This window comes from Platalea leucorodia, assembly GCF_965183815.1.
Source record: "Platalea leucorodia genome assembly, chromosome: 8".
Lineage (NCBI taxonomy): Eukaryota > Metazoa > Chordata > Aves > Pelecaniformes > Threskiornithidae > Platalea > Platalea leucorodia.
The window spans coordinates 55126648-55145373 of NC_138830.1; the positions used below are offsets into that span (position 1 = coordinate 55126648).

Below are 18726 nucleotides of genomic sequence, written 5' to 3' on the forward strand. Positions count from 1 at the left end.
GCTGCCATCAAACAGGCACTCGCGGCACCGCAGATGAGAAATTTAAGATCAGAAATCAGGCATTAAGAGGGAAAAGGGACAATAAGTTCAATAAAAAATAATTCAATAAAATGAGCGTTAAATTCTATTTCCCCAAGTCCCAAATGCCCAATTCTTTTTCTGAAGCAGAACTGCTGGCGCCCAGCACCGCAGCACTCCCCCGTCGGCGAACTAACGGCACCTCGCTGCTCGAGCTGCCCAGGGTCAGGTAAATGTTTAAGAAACCCTAGGACATCAACAACAGAAAACAATATATCTGAAAGATATCTGTGATATGTTTTTAGATTTTTTTTTTTTTTTTTTAACATCAAAACCTGTGCTGAATTTCCCCCCATGTAAAAAGCATGGGTGTGTCCTTAAAAATTAGCACATTTTTTTGCCTGTCTCACGCCTAGGTTGTTTTTTAAGGCACCGTGAGGTGCGGGGTGATCGGGTATGGAGGACACAGCTGCAGACCTAACCACGGAGCTCTGTGGCACACCCAGTGCAGAAAACCTCCCTCAAAGCTGCACAGCCACCGTCCAGGGTGCCCGTGCGATCCAGTCCCAGGCATCCCGCTCACCAGGCCAAGAATATGGCCAGCAAATACCTAGAGGGGGCTGGACAGAAGGCAATTTGTGAGAGCTGGTAAAACGGTAAAAAGCAAAAATAAGCCTAGTTTTTATTAACAGTGGAGTGAAAACACGCTGGTCCTGTCTACACTATAAGTTATTGGTACTACTGAAGTGCTACAGGCTGGTGGGCTGTACAGTTGGGGGTCCATATATAAGCTTTTACACACCAATATACTAAGTCCAGGATGCTGAACTTTTAAGGCAACACAGCCCTAGCCCCACAAAGGCTTTTAAAAGCGTAACTTTTGTATTAGTAAAATAATCGCATCCCAAGGGGGTCAGCTCTACCGAGTCAACTTTCAAGCCGTTGAAAGGCTGCTTAAGTAGGAGACCAACGTCCACCCTCCTTTTGAAGTCGCATGAAAGAAGTGATGTAAAACAGCTGTCCATGGAAAGATCGCAAGGAAACGCTGTTTTCTGTGTGGTAGTATTGCCACATAGCTCTTTGTCTTTAGATGTTACTGCTTTTCTGAAAATAATGAAAATATCCTATGAAAGGATAAAAAGAAAAAAAGCCAAAAGCTGAAGGCGGGAGGTCAATACAGAGAAGGACATACTTCTGTGAAGTCTCAGAAGTTTCCACATTTGAGCAAGAAACTGTGGTATTGCTCCTCTTCTCTGTTTATAGATGCTGTAAACATAAACCAGCAACGGGACAGGAACCATTAAAGCAAGTTAACCAGCACTCAGGCACTATCCCGAGCATCACGGGAACACACAACCCCTTCGCCGCTGAAACTGCAGCCCCAGACAAACCAGCTTGGCCTGTGTTTCACCCCAAGAATAGCTGCTGGCTTGGGACTGAATTTACTGAGCTGGTAGCGGTAAGAGTCCTCTTTGGACAAAGAGCGTTGGAACTGGTACCAAAGGAAACAAGGGCAGACAGAGGAGCAGCAGAGGCATGGCACTGTGGTTATGTATGGGACCCAGCATCACCCACCTACTCAGAGGTTAAACAGGCTTTTAGGAAAAAAGTTACCCATTTAAAAGCATCAGCGCTTTAAAAGCCTGGCTCTGCAGTATTTCGCCTGGAGAAGATCCAGCAGCTCTGTCCTGTACTACTGAGGCACGGCGCAGCCTCAGAGAGCGCAGACGTGGCGGCTTCCAGGCACACCGGGTCTGTCCCCCTGCTCCAAGGCAGGTTCGGCTCACTTAAACCATTCCCGAGAGGCGTTTATTAACCTGTTCTTGTGCATCTCCAGTGAGACAGCCTCCCTGGACAACCTGCTTGAGCTCGGCATCACAGGTCAAAGTGTTCTGCTAACGGCTAATTTAAATTTCCCTTGCCTCACAGCTTGCACCCAGCGTTTCTTGTCCCAGCAAAGATGGAGAACAGTGCAGCGCTTTCTCATTTTCAGTGTGCTTGAAGTGATGCTAGTATGCTCTCCTTGAAGAAAAAAAATAAGAAAAAAGACAATCTCTTGATGTATTTCTGTTACATAAAAGCATCAAGTTACCTGGCATGATTTAAAGAAAAGTTGAGAAACTTGCAAAATGTACGCGGAAGCTAAGGACGGGCGTGTGCAAGGAGCTTGCACATTCTTAAGGACTTACCGGAGAGCTTGTAGCTTCCATAAGGAGATTAATAAAACCCATGTTAGACCGCAGGCAGAATCCCAGGCAGTATGTTGTAAAATAGGAGCTCAGACAAGCAGTAGTGTGCCACTTAGGACAAGGTGTAAATGTGGGCTTTGTGAGGAGCAGCCCCTGCAGACCCCAAGGTTCCCACTCGGATCCAGTTTGCTTTATGTTGCACGCACGGGGCGAAAGGGTCTTTGCCTTCAGATGTTACCATCTAACCCTTGCTTTTCATCTTGTTACCGTGCCCCCTGAAGCAACCAGGTGGTTTAGCAGGAAACTAAATGTCACACGAAATAAACTGTACTGCAAGATGCTCACAAGTCACAGACCTACCAAAACTCGAAGCTCAAACAGGCTTCAAAGGAGGTAAAAAGCTTCCGAGACAGAAGAGTATAGGACGGGGGTTTTTGTACCCAGGATTGAAATCTCTTATTGGTTACAGATATAACAACGGAAATATCCTGTATTTATACCTGAGGAACCAGGGCAGAAAGGGATTCACCCTCCACAAAAGGACAAAAGAACAGTACAGAGGGAGGGAAGGTGATTCTGAAGAAGCAAATTAAGATTGTTACCTGCAAGTAAAAAACAACCGTAAAGACCTTTTATTAGCAAAATGTTAAAGAACTAAGAGATTCATGTTTACTTATCCTTTTCCTTCTAAGAGAGAAAAAAAAGTTCAGCAAAGTGGCCTGGGGAGTTATGAAGAGGAAGGAGGTCTATTTTGTGATAAGGCTCAAACAATGTTCCTGTTGAGCGCAGGCACCCAGCTGGAAGAAAAGAAAACCTCTGATAAAGCAAGAAATTCTGCAAAGACAGCACTGGCTCCCATAGCTGAGACAGGAATTAAAAAGACCCACGTGCACACACAAACATACACACACACACGCTTGCCGGTACAGAGACAGGCGGGACTATATAGATTTTTATCCACGTTTAACAAATAGGGCCTGTACTGTTCCCTAAGAAAAGCTGATTTTCGCAAAACGCACAAAAAAGCACACAGTAAAGCTTATCTGTGTGGGTCAGTTAATCAGGGGGGTTTGGGAAAAAATACCTCCCTACGTTTGCGAGGATTTTAACCGTGCGGGAAGGACACAAGCAAAACCACCAGAAAATTTGCTTTATTTCCCCATTTTTAGCTTCTTTTGTAGATGCGAGTTGACGGATATGCATGCTAGTGTCAGCTGAGAGCTCTAATATCACCGTTCATCATGTGGTTTCTGCAGCCTTGCCTGACCCAGACGTCCCTACGTGACCCCCCGGACTCGATCAAGCTATTCCATACGGGAAGCGGGAAGACGGGAAACGTACGGGGGCAGTTTGCTAAAGAATGAAAATTACTGGGGGTTGGTTTGCACATGCAGATAGTTCTCTACTAGCAAATGGCCATGACCAGCCACCGGTTACAGAAAAGACTTTTGAGAGCCACAGCACCAAAATTTTCAATCCGTGTAGGCTTGGCAGCTCTGCAATCTCAAAGGAAGAGGCTGCACAGTGACTGAATTAAATGGAAAAGGCCTTGGGTGGTATATGCTGGGTTCCAGTAGCGTGAAATCCAGCATAACTTCAGCAAGGCAAATACAAAATCTCACAAATAAAATGCACAAAAGCGCTCAGCCCTTTGCAGAGCATGAGCTGCAAATATCACCCAAGCATGCAAGAAAACAAAAGACGCTTGTAAAGCATTTTTGCTCGCTCTGAAATGCTTGGGTTAGGACTCCTGGGCTTTGTCCCTCATTTCCAGCTTCTGCTCTAACTGCACACCACCCTCAAAAGAAAAAGGAAACGTACTCACCCTTTGCAAGCTGCACGAAGCCAAGAATGATGATCAGAGCCAGCGCCAGCAGTTTTGCCGCAGCGAAGGCATCCTGCACACGAGTTGCAGCCTTCACGCTGTAACAGTTCACTGCCGTGAGGAGCACTAAGGGAACCGGACAAGAAGAGACACGTCAGTTTGCAGAGAAACACAGAAAACGCAAACCAAATTATGACGAATTGGCGTTTGGTTTTTGCTGAAACTTAAGCAAACACGAAGACTCTCTTCCTAAAATAGAAACTTTTCAAAAGCGAGGCTCTGCAGCCGCGCAATTCTCTATTCCGTCTTTCGTTCTGGCAGCAGGTGGTTTGAACAGTGCATACGCTCCTCGGGACAGGGAACTGCCCTGCTGCACTGCAAAGTCCACTGCTGAGGGCAGAGAAATAAAAGCGGTTACTGCAACCCTTAGCATCAAAGCGCTTGGCTGCAATCCCTGTTAAGTCGATCCAATTTAATGCTGCTGTCGTGTGAAAACACCGTAGAAATGTCAGGATAAACTTCCAGAGCTGATATATAGTTATTTGTACAAAAATAGCACCTAAACGGGTATTGAGGCTGCACCGTGGGAGAGTCGTCCCCCTTGCAAGGGCTCACGGTTGCTGTGGCTGCTCCGGTACTTGATTGCACTGCCTTCCTCGTGCAGCGTTTCGCTTGCCCAGGAGCTCCTACAAGTTGCCCTGTGGTTAATGCAACTCATGAAGCCTCATTTCCTACTCTTTTTGCCCTGTTCCCCCATCACCCTCCTCTGTATCGCCCGCTCCTGCCGCTATTCGGCGCGGCACAGCGTGACCTAGGGCTTGCCTGAAGCCACGAAGCTGCTGCTTGGCCGACTTTCACCTGCTTCAGAGAAAATAATGGCTAAAACCTTTACCGCTCTTCCAAATCACTATTTTCGTGCCCTGCTCGCTCACTGCTCCCCAGAGCTGGTTGCTTGTTATAGACGGGCAAATGACAGGCAGAGAATGACGGTGCCCCCCGTGCTGGATGCCCTCTCCTCCTCCTCGTCTCCCCTGCCCCTCACCACCCCTCACCGCCTCCGCACCAGCAGCCCCCGGAGCCGACCGGTCACCGAGCAGCTCGGGGAGGAGCGGATCTCAACCCTTCTTCCTGAGCTGGAGGCTTTTCCCTGCGGGATCTTTTCCAGGCTGGCCTCTGCCCTCGTGGCAAAGGCTCTTTCCCACATCCTGCAGCTCATTTTCACAGGACCCCACTGCCTCGACCGGAGCCGAACAGCTGCTCCCCAAAATATTCAGCTCGGATGCAGATCACCCTCTCCCAAGGTTACGGGCTATATCTGCACTCACAGTTTAAAGCCCAGAGCATTTGATGTAGATATTTCAGCCTTAATCAAACCCCCAGAGATACAAGGGGGCTGAGCAGCACCTTTGTCAGGGCACCAGTGGCTCCAGCAGATTGCTGATGGGGTCTCCGGCCACAAACCTGTCCTCATGGGGCTGAGCCGCGCGGGGTACTTCAGAACAGGGTGGGGAAGGCGATGATAAAGGTGGGAGGCAGAAATACCAGCAGTCAGATGGCTTGGTTACTGCCCAGCAAGAGCACCCAGTGCCTTAAGACCCTCAACATATGCTAAGCATCACCAGGAAAAGCACAACGCACCCCTACTCTGAAGCTAGGTCACCTCCCAGCTACAGACCGGTACCCAGCTCGGCGTACCCTGAGCACACGCGGGCACGTGAAGGATGCCGGCACCAGCACACCAGGTATTCGCTACCTCACCTCCAACGCGAGATGGTTGCGCAGGATCGGCAGCGCCTGCCTTTGCTCCCCGGCTTGCGGCAGGACCACGCACCAGAGCTGCTGACATCCCAGCTCGGAGCAAAGGCACCTTCCCGCAGCCTCACGCTCTGCCTCTCAGCAAGGGCACAATAAACTGCAAACTGAGAAATAAAACCATGGGAGGAGGAAGGAGTATTTGGGCATTTCAAAGGGCTCACAGCCACTCTGCATCCTGCCCTGCCTGCGAGAAAGCAACGGCATTGGTAAGAGTTCGGGGAAACGTGCGCAGAGCCCAGGCCAGAGCTGGGAATAGCCTTCCTGGAACACGGGGGCAGGGGCAGGCTCAGACGTACCCACGGGCTGGCTTCACAGAGCTCGGTCTTCGGGGACCGCGGTCTCTGTGTCCCACAGCAACGATCAGACTCGTGTTCCCGCTCGAGCGAGCGCCGAGAGGGACAGGACCTCCCGGTGAGGCAGAGCACGCGCAGGCAAGCAGGGATACCAGTTGCATCATTCATTCGCAGGGGTCTAAGAGCCTGCTACGGCCACGGCACAACAGCAATATGCATCGGGCTGAGAGGATTTACTTGTCCATATATCGCTCAGCTAAAGGCTGCTCGTAGGGGATCTTTAGGCAGGGAAGAGCAAAGCCAGTCCCACTGCAGCAGACCGCACCTCCCAGAACACGATCAGGATCACTGGCTCCCCACCACCACCACAGCCCTACGCTCTGGTGTCATCTCAATACATTTAAAGAGCATTTAAAGTTTGGAGACATGAAAGAGAAGTCTTCGCAAAGAAAAGCACGGGATCCAATACACACTACAGGAACGAAAGCCAGCAGCAAAGAAGGAATTTCAGGTTGACTTTTTTCTGTGTCACGTCTTTCAATCCCCTTTGGCACTTTGGGGGTGCCTGGGCATTTGGAGTGGGTGAGACCGAAACGACCCAGAGCTGTCTGCATGGGGCAGGACACCCCCGCCGGCTCTCGCACAGGTCACAGGACGGCACAAGCTGGGCTTTGGCTGCCCTGCTTCGGCACGCAGCCGAAAGCAAGCGGTGAGGAACCGCCCCGTCCCTCCACCTCGTGCTGCTCAGGGGAGATACGGTGCATCTAATTAGAAAGGGACGGCACGCCGGGGCTTGGAGGCTTTTCAGCATCAAGCAGCAGGCCAGCACTGTTGGCGGTCTGCAGGGTCACAGCTCTGTCACCTTGCAGCAAGACTGCGATATATCTGCTCCAGCCAGAACGCTAAAAGTCGAGATACAAAAGGGAGGAGAAAATAAAAGGTTAGCGAGGTCAACTTACACGATGTCTGTGCTACACGGGGCGGCGAGGGGGAGAGAAGAAAACACAGCGGAATATCAGTAACACAGATCACAATTCATCTACTAAAAACACCTCTGGTGAATCCTAATGGGGAGGACAGGGAGGGAACCGAGGATCCAGGATTCACTTCGACCAGCGATTATGCTAAAAATAAAACTCTCCTTGTTTACAGAGGGATATTTAAAGGGTGAGCTAACGCATCTAAAAGCACACTTTTCCCGTTAGTGAAGACAGCCCTTAGAGGTGCGACAGTGACATTCCCTTCCCCATTTAGGCATTCTCTTTCTTTCACAATAGCTGCTTCAGCCTCCACGTTAAAGCCTGGCTTACTCGGGGCCGTTTTTCACGTTCTGGTTCTGTACGGAGCCTGCTGGACGGACCGTGGGATGGCGGTGCTGTACATAAAAGGCAAAAGCTTTCTACACAGTCCAAAACTGAAAAGCAACGGAAGCGTCTGTATTCAGCCCTTAAAAACATATCGGTGCCAGAGAAACGGGCTCTGTAAAAATAAGAAAACACTTAGGGCCAGAGACGCTGAACGGGGCCGAGAGCTGCTTCCACGCCAGTCGTGATTCAGAGCCCTTCAAGTCACATCTCTCTGCTCTGCTGTTCCCACCATGTAATAATATTTGTGTTTCCTAAAGGAGTGCGGTGAAGTTACTACACTTGAATGCTTTCAGCATAGGAAGGGCTAAAAAATCCACCAGTCTCACCCACCAGGAAGAATCCTACAGACACCGAGACGGAAAGACAGACCGAGTACTTTTTCGGTACAACTCCAAGATGAATTCCAGTGGCTGCTCAGCTTCTCAGGAGACCAGAGGGCGAGGGTTTCTTAAAGCAGAAAGTTTTATTCCTTTGATGCGAGATGCTACCCTGCGAAGCAGGGGCTGCGGGACTCCTCCTGGCACCGCTCCCTTCACCTCGGATGAACCGCTCCGCTTGAAGAACGGGGGAGAGCTGCAGAGCCACCGCTTTACTGTAAATCAGGGCAATGATACAACGCAGGGAAAGATCAGACGGCGCTGCCCTAACTTCTGCAGCACCTTTCCTAAGGCTACAGGCGCTGGCCGTTGTCAGAGGCAGCTATGCAGCGAGGCAGACCTTCAGCGTGATGCATCGGGGCCGTTCTCGGGAATCATTCTAGGAATAAGGATTTCGGCACGACCTGACGCGACACAGCGTCTGATCCAGCAGCCCCTCTCCAAAGGCTTTACATAATTGGGATAACGGGAGCTAGAAAGCTGCAGCGATTGCAGATCTAAGGGGGGGTACTTTTATTTATTTACGTCTGGCAGAAGTAGGGAAGATACTGGTTTTTGACTGCTGCAGAGAGAACATGCTCACAAGGTGCTGTTCACCCCTTCATCCCTTCTGCCGACTGCTCTAGCCTAGCTGAGCGTGAGCTTCACTTCAAGATACTCAAGCCACCCCTAACAGGGGAATCCAGAGGCTTTCAAAGAGAAGTCTGGCTTTGTAAAGGCAACAGTGGGCCCAGCTTCACTTATTTACTCTGTCCTAGTAGTCCCAGCTGGCTTCAGGCATCTCACTTAACCTGCTCCGCTGGCACGCACCTGCAGAGTCTGGCAATTTCCCCATTACTGATAGGAACCAAGGACAAACTAATGCAACCCAGGACCCAGAATCCTGCCCCCCCGCAAGTCACATTTTACGGGCACATTCCTTTGAACTCAAGTTCCAAGATCCCTCCCCAAGATGATTTCTCAATAACAATAGGAATAAATCCCTGCAAAGCAGACATGGAAAGGGATCGTGACGATCCCCACAGGGCACAAGTCCATGGTGGACACGCTATATGTAACAACAGCTCCTCTGTCTACAGAGGAAAGGCAGGACGTAGTAAAGCTGCCTTGCAGGCATATGGTTCTGCCCAAAGCAAACAGTATGTGAATGGAGCCCTAATACAGGTAACCCCGGGCTTGGCATTTATGATGCAACACTCTTGGCAACTATCCTATAGAAAAAGGCAGGGCTGCAGCTTTCCCGGGGTAGTGGAACGTGGCCATGGATCGGAGATGGAGTAAAGACTCCGTTTGGGAAAAAAAGCAAAGCAGCCGATCCACAGCTCTGCGTGCTCATCTTCATTTGCAGGGGAAAAAAGGACCCGATTCCAGCACCGTATGTAACCTGCTGATGGGGAGAGTTTGCTCAACCCAAGACCGGCAGCAGCTTTTCAGGTGAAACATTTCTGAAATGGGTGTAGGAATTCTTGCGGCACTGGCACAGCTGCATTCACGCTGCGTGTGAGGTTACGTACCTTGGGAGCCTTGCACAAGGTCACTTCTGTCCTTTATTTCGTCTTCTATAGGTTTCCCTGGTCTTGACCTCTAGTCCTTCCTATATAATTCAGTATACACATCTATAACAAGGACAAACATGTGTACGTAGCTTGCTTCAAAGAAGTAAACTCAATTAACTTGCTGCAAGTTACCCATGGATTCCTATTCGTGGTATTACAGGACCAGAGTGAAAATGCGCAGTAGGGCAGGGAACTTGTGGAAAGAAATGGGAAGGCGGCAGGGAAACCCGCCACCTCAGCTTCCCCACCAGGCAAACGGGGACTGTAACGCTGTCCGCGCAGAGGACGAATCGTGCAATGACTCCTGTTTGCAACTCACACATTTCCAAAGCGCTAAGCCCTTACAATTGTAAGACGATGCTTCCGTTGACCATCTGCCACCGGATGACGTTGATTTTCTCCTCACAGTTACGTACACAACAGTTCTCAGCTCCTTTCCATTGCCCCATCCTACAGCAAAGGCTGCTCCTTCACTCTTCACGAAGTGCAGATGATGGACGAGCAGTTTTCTCTTCTTCCAAAGGTGGTGCAACCAGGTTTCAGAGACAAGCTGAGCCCACGGCCACCAAGAAACAAACCGCAGGGATGACAGCAGCACACGGAGCAGACACAAAATGGTCCACGTGCTTTAAAGAGAACTGCTGCCTAAGCCCACAAGAGGTTAGACACATCAGAAGTAGTTACTCCACATAGTACAAACAAGGAATTACGCTATATTGACTACAGTGGTTTAAACCATGGGAACATCAATGCCTTAGCTATTCACTAAGGCCAAGAAAACCCCACTTTATATCCAGGTGGCTGTGATGCCATGGTGTCTTCTAACAGTCTCAGGCGTCTATTTCTAATAGCGCAATGAGACACACATACAAGGACATACGCAGAAAATAGCTAGGGAAATTTCAGCTTGATAGATGTTGAGGGAAGACTTGTGCCCTGCAAGGTGGTAAAGAGAAAAAGCAGAAGGAAAGCAGATATTTCTTCAAGGACGAGTCCCTGGAGAAACTTAACGGCCAGGGCAATCAGTCTGTAGAAGGCAAACGCTTAGTGGCACATGAGGCTATTGGAAAGGAGCACCTGGCCCCAGAGCAAATGGGTCTATATTAAAATCAACTGACAATAATAAACATACCTGGCAACAGCTTACAGTTTCCTTTTTATTTTTCTTCCCAGAACAGCAATGCTGAGGAATGAGGGGATGGGCACCACAAACAACCGGTGAAAGGAGAAGGCAAAGCTGCCCTACCACTAGAGTTTAAGAAGAAGGATGGTCTCCAGACCCACCCCCTAACTGAGACCACGAACCCTGGATGTCCCCAACAAATGGCCGCAGGCACCCTGAGTGTGTCACAGCTCCATCTCTCCGCTGGCTTTCAATTCCAGGAGGCCCCTGGTGCTGAAACAGGCTCGGAGCCGGGAGCCGGAGAAGTTGGTGCAAAGCGGGATGATGCTAGCATTTCATCATGTAGCACAGCTCCCAGAAGCATCCACACCCTCAGCTTTCCAGAATTCCGTAAGAATAAATTAACAAGCGCGTACTTGCCACCTCTCTCTCAGGAGCTGTGCCAACCAGCGCAGCAGTCGGGGCCAAAAGGCAGCACCAGGACTGCCCGGAGGAAGAACTCCGCAAAGAGTTTGCAGATGCTGCAGAGGCTGGATCTCAAGCCTGTATAAATGCACCTATCGCTTTGGTACCAAGGGACCCTAATAACAGCGATACAGTTCACACTATTCAAATTGTGGGGTACATGAAAAACTACAAAGAATTTATTAATGCTAGGGGAGCCAACTCCTAGCTAGCGGTAGGCGTTGCTATTTTATCTCCTTAGAAAGAAGCTTGCGTTTTTACCGTCAAAGTTTCTTGATTATATGATGCAGCAATTCCACAAAACAGGTCATTTTACCACAGGAAGACAAACAAAATATAGACAAACAACATCTATATGCAATGGGAGACAAACAACATATGTATGGGAGACAAACATATAAACAGGAGACAAACAACACACATATGCAACAGGAGAAAGAGGTATATTTCTTCCATTCCCAGCAAATTAAAAGGACCCTATCACAAGCTAAACACCTTTTCCACCATGCCCACCTCATATGAAATATCTTCCTAACGGCAAACAACACTTACAAATATATTACGTGCACATTAAGCCCCACAGACATGTCAGATGGTCAGCTACCGGACCTTGCAAAAGATGGCATCTCACCCAGCCCACGACGACGTTACACTGATACAGAAACCCCTTCCCGCAGCTGGACTGAATCGGGTGCCACAAATCCACAGGAAGGGGGCTGAACTTCAGCACTGAGCGCGACATCTCGGCTCGTCAACTTAATGAAAAATTCCAGGCAGGTTTGAGTCTGAATCGTGCCACCCGGGCCACGCGGAGGGTCAGAACTCAGCCCCGCATGCTGGCTGGCAAGAAACTGCTTTCTCATCCATTGCGTTCGCTCTCTTGGCCGCATCTGACGCTGGGACCATGAGACTTTTGAAATACTTAGTGATGTTGCTTTGAATCAGGCTGACCACGGCGAGTTTCTCTGAAAAAGCCTTCCCAATTTGTCCACGGCAGAAAGGACAGACTCTGATGGATCTCAGTGGAAGTGTAAATCATTCAAATACAATAAAATTTAATGGGACATTTGTTGTGAGAGCCAAGAGAGGGGTGCCAAGAAATGCAGTAGTTGCTTGCTGTGTTACAGGAGTCCTCCAAGCCTTCATCCATTTCAGGAGAGTCCTGCTAGAGTCAGAGGCTATTTTCATTAATGCTACTCTCTCTAATTAAATGCAGATTTAAAAAAGCCACCTCAGTCTTGCAGCATTACCCATACAGCAGGGATTCTGCAAAGACCCCTTCCTTCCACTCCAATCAAAGAAGTGCATATTTACTGATACAGCTTAGTCATTTAATCTACCTTTCCGGAGGAGAAAAAAAAATTTAAGTCGTCTTCAAAGTTTCACACCCTGCTTCTCCTGGCAGATTAAACTGCTGCAGAATAAACCCATCTTAAACTGACAAGCATAAGATGTATTTTGTGCTTGCCATCTAATACCTGATGAGTTCAAAAATCTACCCGTAGCTTCACTTTAAACAGCTGGTCAACAGCCAAACTGTCAGCTTTAAAGTAAAACCTTAGTACTAAAGATGTTCCTGCTTTCAACAAACATGATTTCTAGTTGAAATGCTGACACTGACTATTCGCTTATGGACTACGGCTATAATTCAGCGAGCATTCAAGGCATGTGTTTATACGCTTTTGCCAAACCCTGGATTTGATACCATTCTCCTCCTCCAACTCACAGTGTACTCAGAGGGGTGTCGGGCACTTACGCTTCCATATGACATGTGCTATTAGATATGACTCAACTCCGCACTGACTGCTACTAAGTCTTCCACTATGAGGCTGTTCATAACAAAAGAGACAAATGAGAAATATGTGATCATTTTACTGGAATTCCATGCTTGCAGGAGGAGTGCCCAAAATAATATTTCAGAAGCAGCAAAGGAGGTCTAAAGAAATTTTAAAGATTAAAATACTGTAGCTTTGGAAGTAGCAGATATTGCTGCAGCAGTATAGGGGTTATCAGTGCCAGATTAGCATATATAATTAACAAGTGATAAAAGGTTTCAGAAGCTAATAATCAAATCACTGATTTGACATTGAAGATCAAGAGTAAAATTATACGCAACTGGCAGGGTTTCTCAAGCTTCTGTGGAGCAGATTATATTGTCGAGAAATAAGTAAATTATAGAATAACCTGTTATGTAGCACGCAGGGGGCGTGTGGCAGGCTGTGCCGAAGAATGCGTGTAGGCAGAGCAGTTCAAGCACTTGTGAACCACCAAGCAAGAACCAGCTCAGGTCTGGAAGCAGCATTATCCCCCGTCTTCCTTATCTACAGGGAATTTACTGTACCACAATTCAAAGACCTCTCACATGTAGGAAATCTGCAAGTTAACAGGTGGAAATAAGAAATATGCATGTTACCTGTACCTGGATAACTCGAAACTCTCCATCCTCGAGCCATCTCTAGAACATGTGTATTAGAACACTGTGTATTAGGTTGTGCTCTGTGAATTTTTTTAATGCTTTTTGTTAACATTTGTCAGTTCAAATTTAAGAAATGCAACACAAGTGGCAGCCAGCTGTAAAAGAGAACCTGACCCGCCAGCGCTGTAAGGTATCAGAGGCGCGCTTTCAGCTGGATGCTGTTCCACGTCACTGCTCAGGCCATCACCCGCGCACCACCTCTTCGATGGGGGAAAAAAGACAGGATTAAACAGTTTTACCATAGTCCTCCTTCCGCTACGTGAAGATGGTCCTGCAACTTATATAAACAACAAGTTCTTTCAAAACTACACTTGCTACCTAAATATTCTGTTAAGAAATGTGTATTTTTTTAACTCAAAGTGAAAATAAATTGGAGGAAATGGCAGAAAAAGATACAGGTATGTTGGAAGTGCAGTGCAAATGCACGTTCCACTGTGATGCTTTCTCAAGAGAAAAGAGGAACCAACACCAAATATAACGGATTTTCGTTTGTCTACATAGCCTCAAACGTGCACCTGAAACACAGAGCACAGAATCCTTAGTAGTTTAATTCTTTGCCGTGTACAATACTGATACTGTAATGCAGATGTCATCAAATATGAAGAGTCAGGACCTAGTGCCTGTCCCTCCATCCTCTGTAGAAGGGGTTACATTGGTTTAGGTGAGACCACATTTGGGGGAATTCGAGTAACTGTTGGGTTTTCACACACATGCACAAATTCTCAGCATCATGAACTTTAACTTCTTCTGTTCAAAAAAATGCTTGGCTACCAGGTGGACCTTGTGGGTTTTATCCCTTAGCATTTGCTTTTATGATTTATCAGTCCTTTTAAGTATCAGCCGTCCAATCTTACCGATAAAGTAACATGCAGTTTATCAGTTACCCGAGTAACCCGCAGCCTGAAAAGTGTTAAGCCAAACTACCTGCAAATTCTTACAGCCAGGGAGCACCGGCTGTTTTGTGGTGAACATCAAATAAGCCCCGCTAATGAAGAACAGCTTGACCCATCTTGCTGCAGGAAGACTTCCCTGTAGTGAATTCCCACACTTATATTTGGCAACCATAATCAGCATTCACGTTGTCTTATGGAAGAAGCAGTCTTGCATACCAACTGTCTGTAGATTACAATCTTGATAGCAGAAAATACTTATTTGTAGTTAAATTCTACTTACCACCCACCCCGTTTTCCTCAGCACCTTAAGGGGAAGAAAATTCCCTATTCCAACTATTTTTTCTTTCTTTCAAGACTGTGATTTATTTAGATTATCTTAATGCCTAGAACTTCAATTTCTGTACTTCAGGGTGGCAAATACCAAACAACACGTTATTTATTCAACTGTTCAACACCAGTAACACTCAAAGTGGAAACAAATAACTTTTGTTATTTCTCCTCTTACTAGAAACCATGCAGTCAATTGCATTTTATGTTGAGATACAAACTTTGCAAAGAATACAGCTGGTACTGTTCTAGACAGCTACATAGTAAGTCAACTGTATTCCAGCCCGGGGCCCCAGATTCCCCTATTGCTTCCTAAACTCTTCGTCCCCTCTTTGAGATAACTCGTTAACGTATGCTCTAGAGCGTATGCACAAATAGGCCATTTTTCCTACCCTAGGGCTCTAATAATATCTCTATATAATAATATATATAACAATATCTAAAATAATATCTCACTGGGTGGGGGTATGTTTGGAAGAACCACGTAACACAGCCGCCTGTTAGTCCAGAGAAGTTTTGTGTGACTCGCTAAGTCCTGGGACCAGATTTCCTTCATTTATTGTTCCTAGTTCATGATGTGGTTTTGGCACTAAACAACAGAAAAGCTAACTCCAAAAATCAAAGTTACAGAAAACTAACTTGCTGAAGGCAATGCACGATGAACGAACCTTCTGTAGCAAAGGAGACAAACAAAAATTTAACCCAAAGCATAAACAAAATAGTAGCCAGCGGTGCGGGGGGGGAGGTAAAGTTTAAAGAAGAAACACATGGAAATGACGCAGATTCGTAAAACTAGCAACTCTTTCCTTGGCATTTCAAGATAAAGGTTCGAGAACAAATTCTGCTTCAGGAAAACTACTAATTGCTAGCAGAAGAAAGTTGGAGACATACTACTTATCGGAGAAGCGTAAGTGGGAATGAGACCTGGCATCAATAAATTTCATGCTGCACCCACCCTGTCTCTGAACAGATCTCGCCATGGGCAAGTCTACTGTACCTCTCTATTTGTTTTCTGATCCGTAAAATAGGAACAGAGACCACTCATCCCACCTATTTGGGGAAAGATCCTGCAGAAGAAAAGTTGCTTATTACCAGAAACATCTTCCCAAAGGCTTTGTCGAGTACAATACGTTACTGCTCAGCAAAACTTTTGACATAAAAGAGTAAGAAAGTCCGTCTCATCAATGCTCTAATTCTGTCAGCTTCTCGGCGAAAACGGGAAGGCCACGTGCAGGCATGCCCCTTTTCTCTCTGTCACTGAAGACACCATATTGCAGACTGGCAGGAAAGCTCTAAACCCAGATTTTTCACAAGGCCCTACTTGAAGCAAGAAACCCATCAGCAGAACTATTTTCTAACCCTGCTACAGCCTTCTTCGTTGGGTGACTGTATCTCCTTGATATATATACCCCCCCTTTGTTAAAAACCTGGACTGAAAGTCCACATGCCTGTCTGCTTGCCCTCATCTTCCTAAAAATTTATCTGGGGAATGAATAAGTTTCAACCTTGCCCAAAAAAAATACAATTTGCTGCCCCACCTGTTATTTATCTTATTATATCTACTAGCTAGCCATATAATCTATCTACCAAAGACTCGGTCAGGTTACGTATGAAGACATTTACAGACAATATATCTTCCCTTTAACAACCACGTGCTGCAACTTTTGAATGCCTGTGATCCTCAGAGGGTGAAGGAATCTAACACAATCTGCCTCTGGACGGCACAAACAAGCAGACTTCTCTTTACAACCTCAAAACGATACAATAAAAAAGATCACCTGTCTGTAACTTTGTACAGCAAATAAATGCTTTATAAAGCCCTCACAAAAAAATTATAGCCTCTCCCACTGTACACCGTCACAATGGCACAGGAGCTACCAGTGGAGCGGAACGCTGAATAGGAAATGAGAAAAAGGCAGAAAATGGTCCTGTATTTAAAGAATGAGGAATTTGGATGGGGTGACTTTGCAATCACTGGAGAAAAGGAAAATGGGGCTTCACTGGGAAAACCGCAGACCCCAAAATACCAGAGAGAAGATAAAAGCTGCAGCAGGAGACATTTGTGTGCCATGGGAAGCATCAGTGGCCCTAAATTCATCACAGCATGACCAGACGTCTCTGCTAGGCAGCGTCTGATGAGATATAACGTTTGCCAGCAAAAAAAAAAAACCCAAACCCGAACAGGTTTTGAGCATAGTTATCATACTCATACAGCTGAGAAACGCCTCTTCTCGAAACTGGTGCTGAAAACAGCCAGGCACTGCAGCACAGGCCACCTTCAGCACCAGCTGCTCACGACAGGTAATTTCCCAGCCACGTGTTATCCTAACGTATGGCTGCACGTAAATGCCCACCCCAGCCGCCGCAGCACCTCGGCACTGCAGGGCTGCAAGGGGATTCTGCCCTGCCCGAACACGCTCCCGCGGGAGGGCACGAGAAATCCCCACTCCAGCGCACAGGCAAAATGCACGCTGCATTTATCGCGTGCTGCTCGCTGCATTGCTGGAAATGGGAGAGGCTCGCTAGCCCGTAACTGGCAGTTTGGGAATATTTTTGCTCAATTTATCTGGGATGGGGCCACATTTCCTACTCACGCTGTTCAGAACAGCCCAAAAACCCCCATGTGGAGCCAGTTTAGCACAGGGGAGACGGTGCATCCCCTACAAAGCGATGGACTCGAGGCAGCTAGCTGTTTGGGCTGACTTTTCGGGGAAGGCGATGGTGAGCGGGGAGCCACGTGGGGCAGCGGGACAGCAGGCACCCGGAGAGGGTCTGCGGGTACTTACGGACACAGAGACAGGCCACCAGCTTGGCAGCCTCGTTGGGCACCAGGCAGGTGGGGAAGATGGGCTTGAGCAGGTAGGTGGCGAAGACGAGAGCCACGATGTACTGCGAGGAGGGCCGGATGATGAGCAGCTCTATCCAGAGCTTGAGGAAGGCGGGCAGGGGGCCGTACACCTCCAGCATGTAGGCATAGTCCCCGCCGGACTTGGTGATGGTGGTACCCAGCTCAGCATAGCAGAGGGCACCCACGATGGAGAAGGCCCCGCAGACGGCCCACACCACCAGCGACAGCCCCGGCGAGCCGGCCTCCCGCAGCACGCCGATGGGGGTGACGAAGATGCCGGAGCCGATGATGGTGCCCACGATGATGGCCACGCCGTTGAGCAGCGTGATGGAGCGCTGCAGGGTCACCCCTTCGCCCTCGGCGGAGCCGCAGGGCGAGGGCGAGCGGGTGCAGCCGTTCTCCTGCGCCCCGCCGCCCGCCGCCTCCAGCATCTTCTCCCTCGCCTGCTTCTCCTCCTCCTGCGCCAGCGAGGAGGCCGAGCCCGCCGGGCTCCTCTTCTTCACCGCGCTGCTGCTGCTGGTGCCGCCGCCGCTGCCCGACATGGTGGCGGCGCGGGGCGCGGAGCGGGGCGCGGAGCGGGGCGCGGAGCGGGGCGGGCGGCAGGGCGCTGGGCCGCCACCATGCAGCCGCCCCTTTTGTTCCGGCGGCGGGGGGCGGCCTGCGGCCGGCGCCTCCCGCTTAGGCGGGGAACGCGGGGCCGGCCGCCTTTCCGGGAGGAGGAGGAGGAGGAGGAGGAAGGCGGGTGCTGCAGCGGCCCCGCTTTGCGCGGGCAGCCGCTGGCCCGGCCCCCCCGGGAACCGGCGGCCGCGCCCGCCCCTTATCGGCGGGTCTCGGCTGGAAGAGAGGGGCCAGCGCGGCCCCGCCGCCTCTGCCCCGGGACCGGGGGCTCCTCGCCGGCAGCTGGCGGCAGGGGAGGTTCATTCTCCTGCCGAGAGCGGGCTGCGTGCTCGCGTAAAGGAGAACGGGTCGCTTCGTATGCGCTGTGTAAACCTAAAGTTCAGCAAAACCTGCGTCTCCCGGTTCCCCCCAGCCCCATCCGATTTCCCTACTCTTCTGTTCCACGTTCGCACAAGCACAGGCCGAGGCCCCGCTGCTGCATCACCTGCATTTCTGCAGAGGTGCTGCAGAAATCCGCCTGTCGTTTCGGACGCCAA

At 48.9% G+C, this 18726-nt stretch overlaps 1 protein-coding gene across 1 annotated transcript in view; it reads right to left on the reverse strand.

Moving 5' to 3' along the window:
- Positions 1 to 18161, reverse strand: part of SLC7A5 (solute carrier family 7 member 5) — a 40701-nt gene extending 22540 nt beyond the window's left edge. The window contains exons 1-2 of the mRNA XM_082320587.1: positions 17511 to 18161; positions 4033 to 4158 (exon numbers count right to left, since the gene is read on the reverse strand). Of these exons, the coding sequence (XP_082176713.1) occupies positions 4033 to 4158; positions 17511 to 18114 (730 nt within the window). The 5' untranslated portion in view covers positions 18115 to 18161. The remainder of the gene's footprint in view (positions 1 to 4032; positions 4159 to 17510) is intronic.
- Positions 18162 to 18726: the final 565 nt, after the last annotated feature.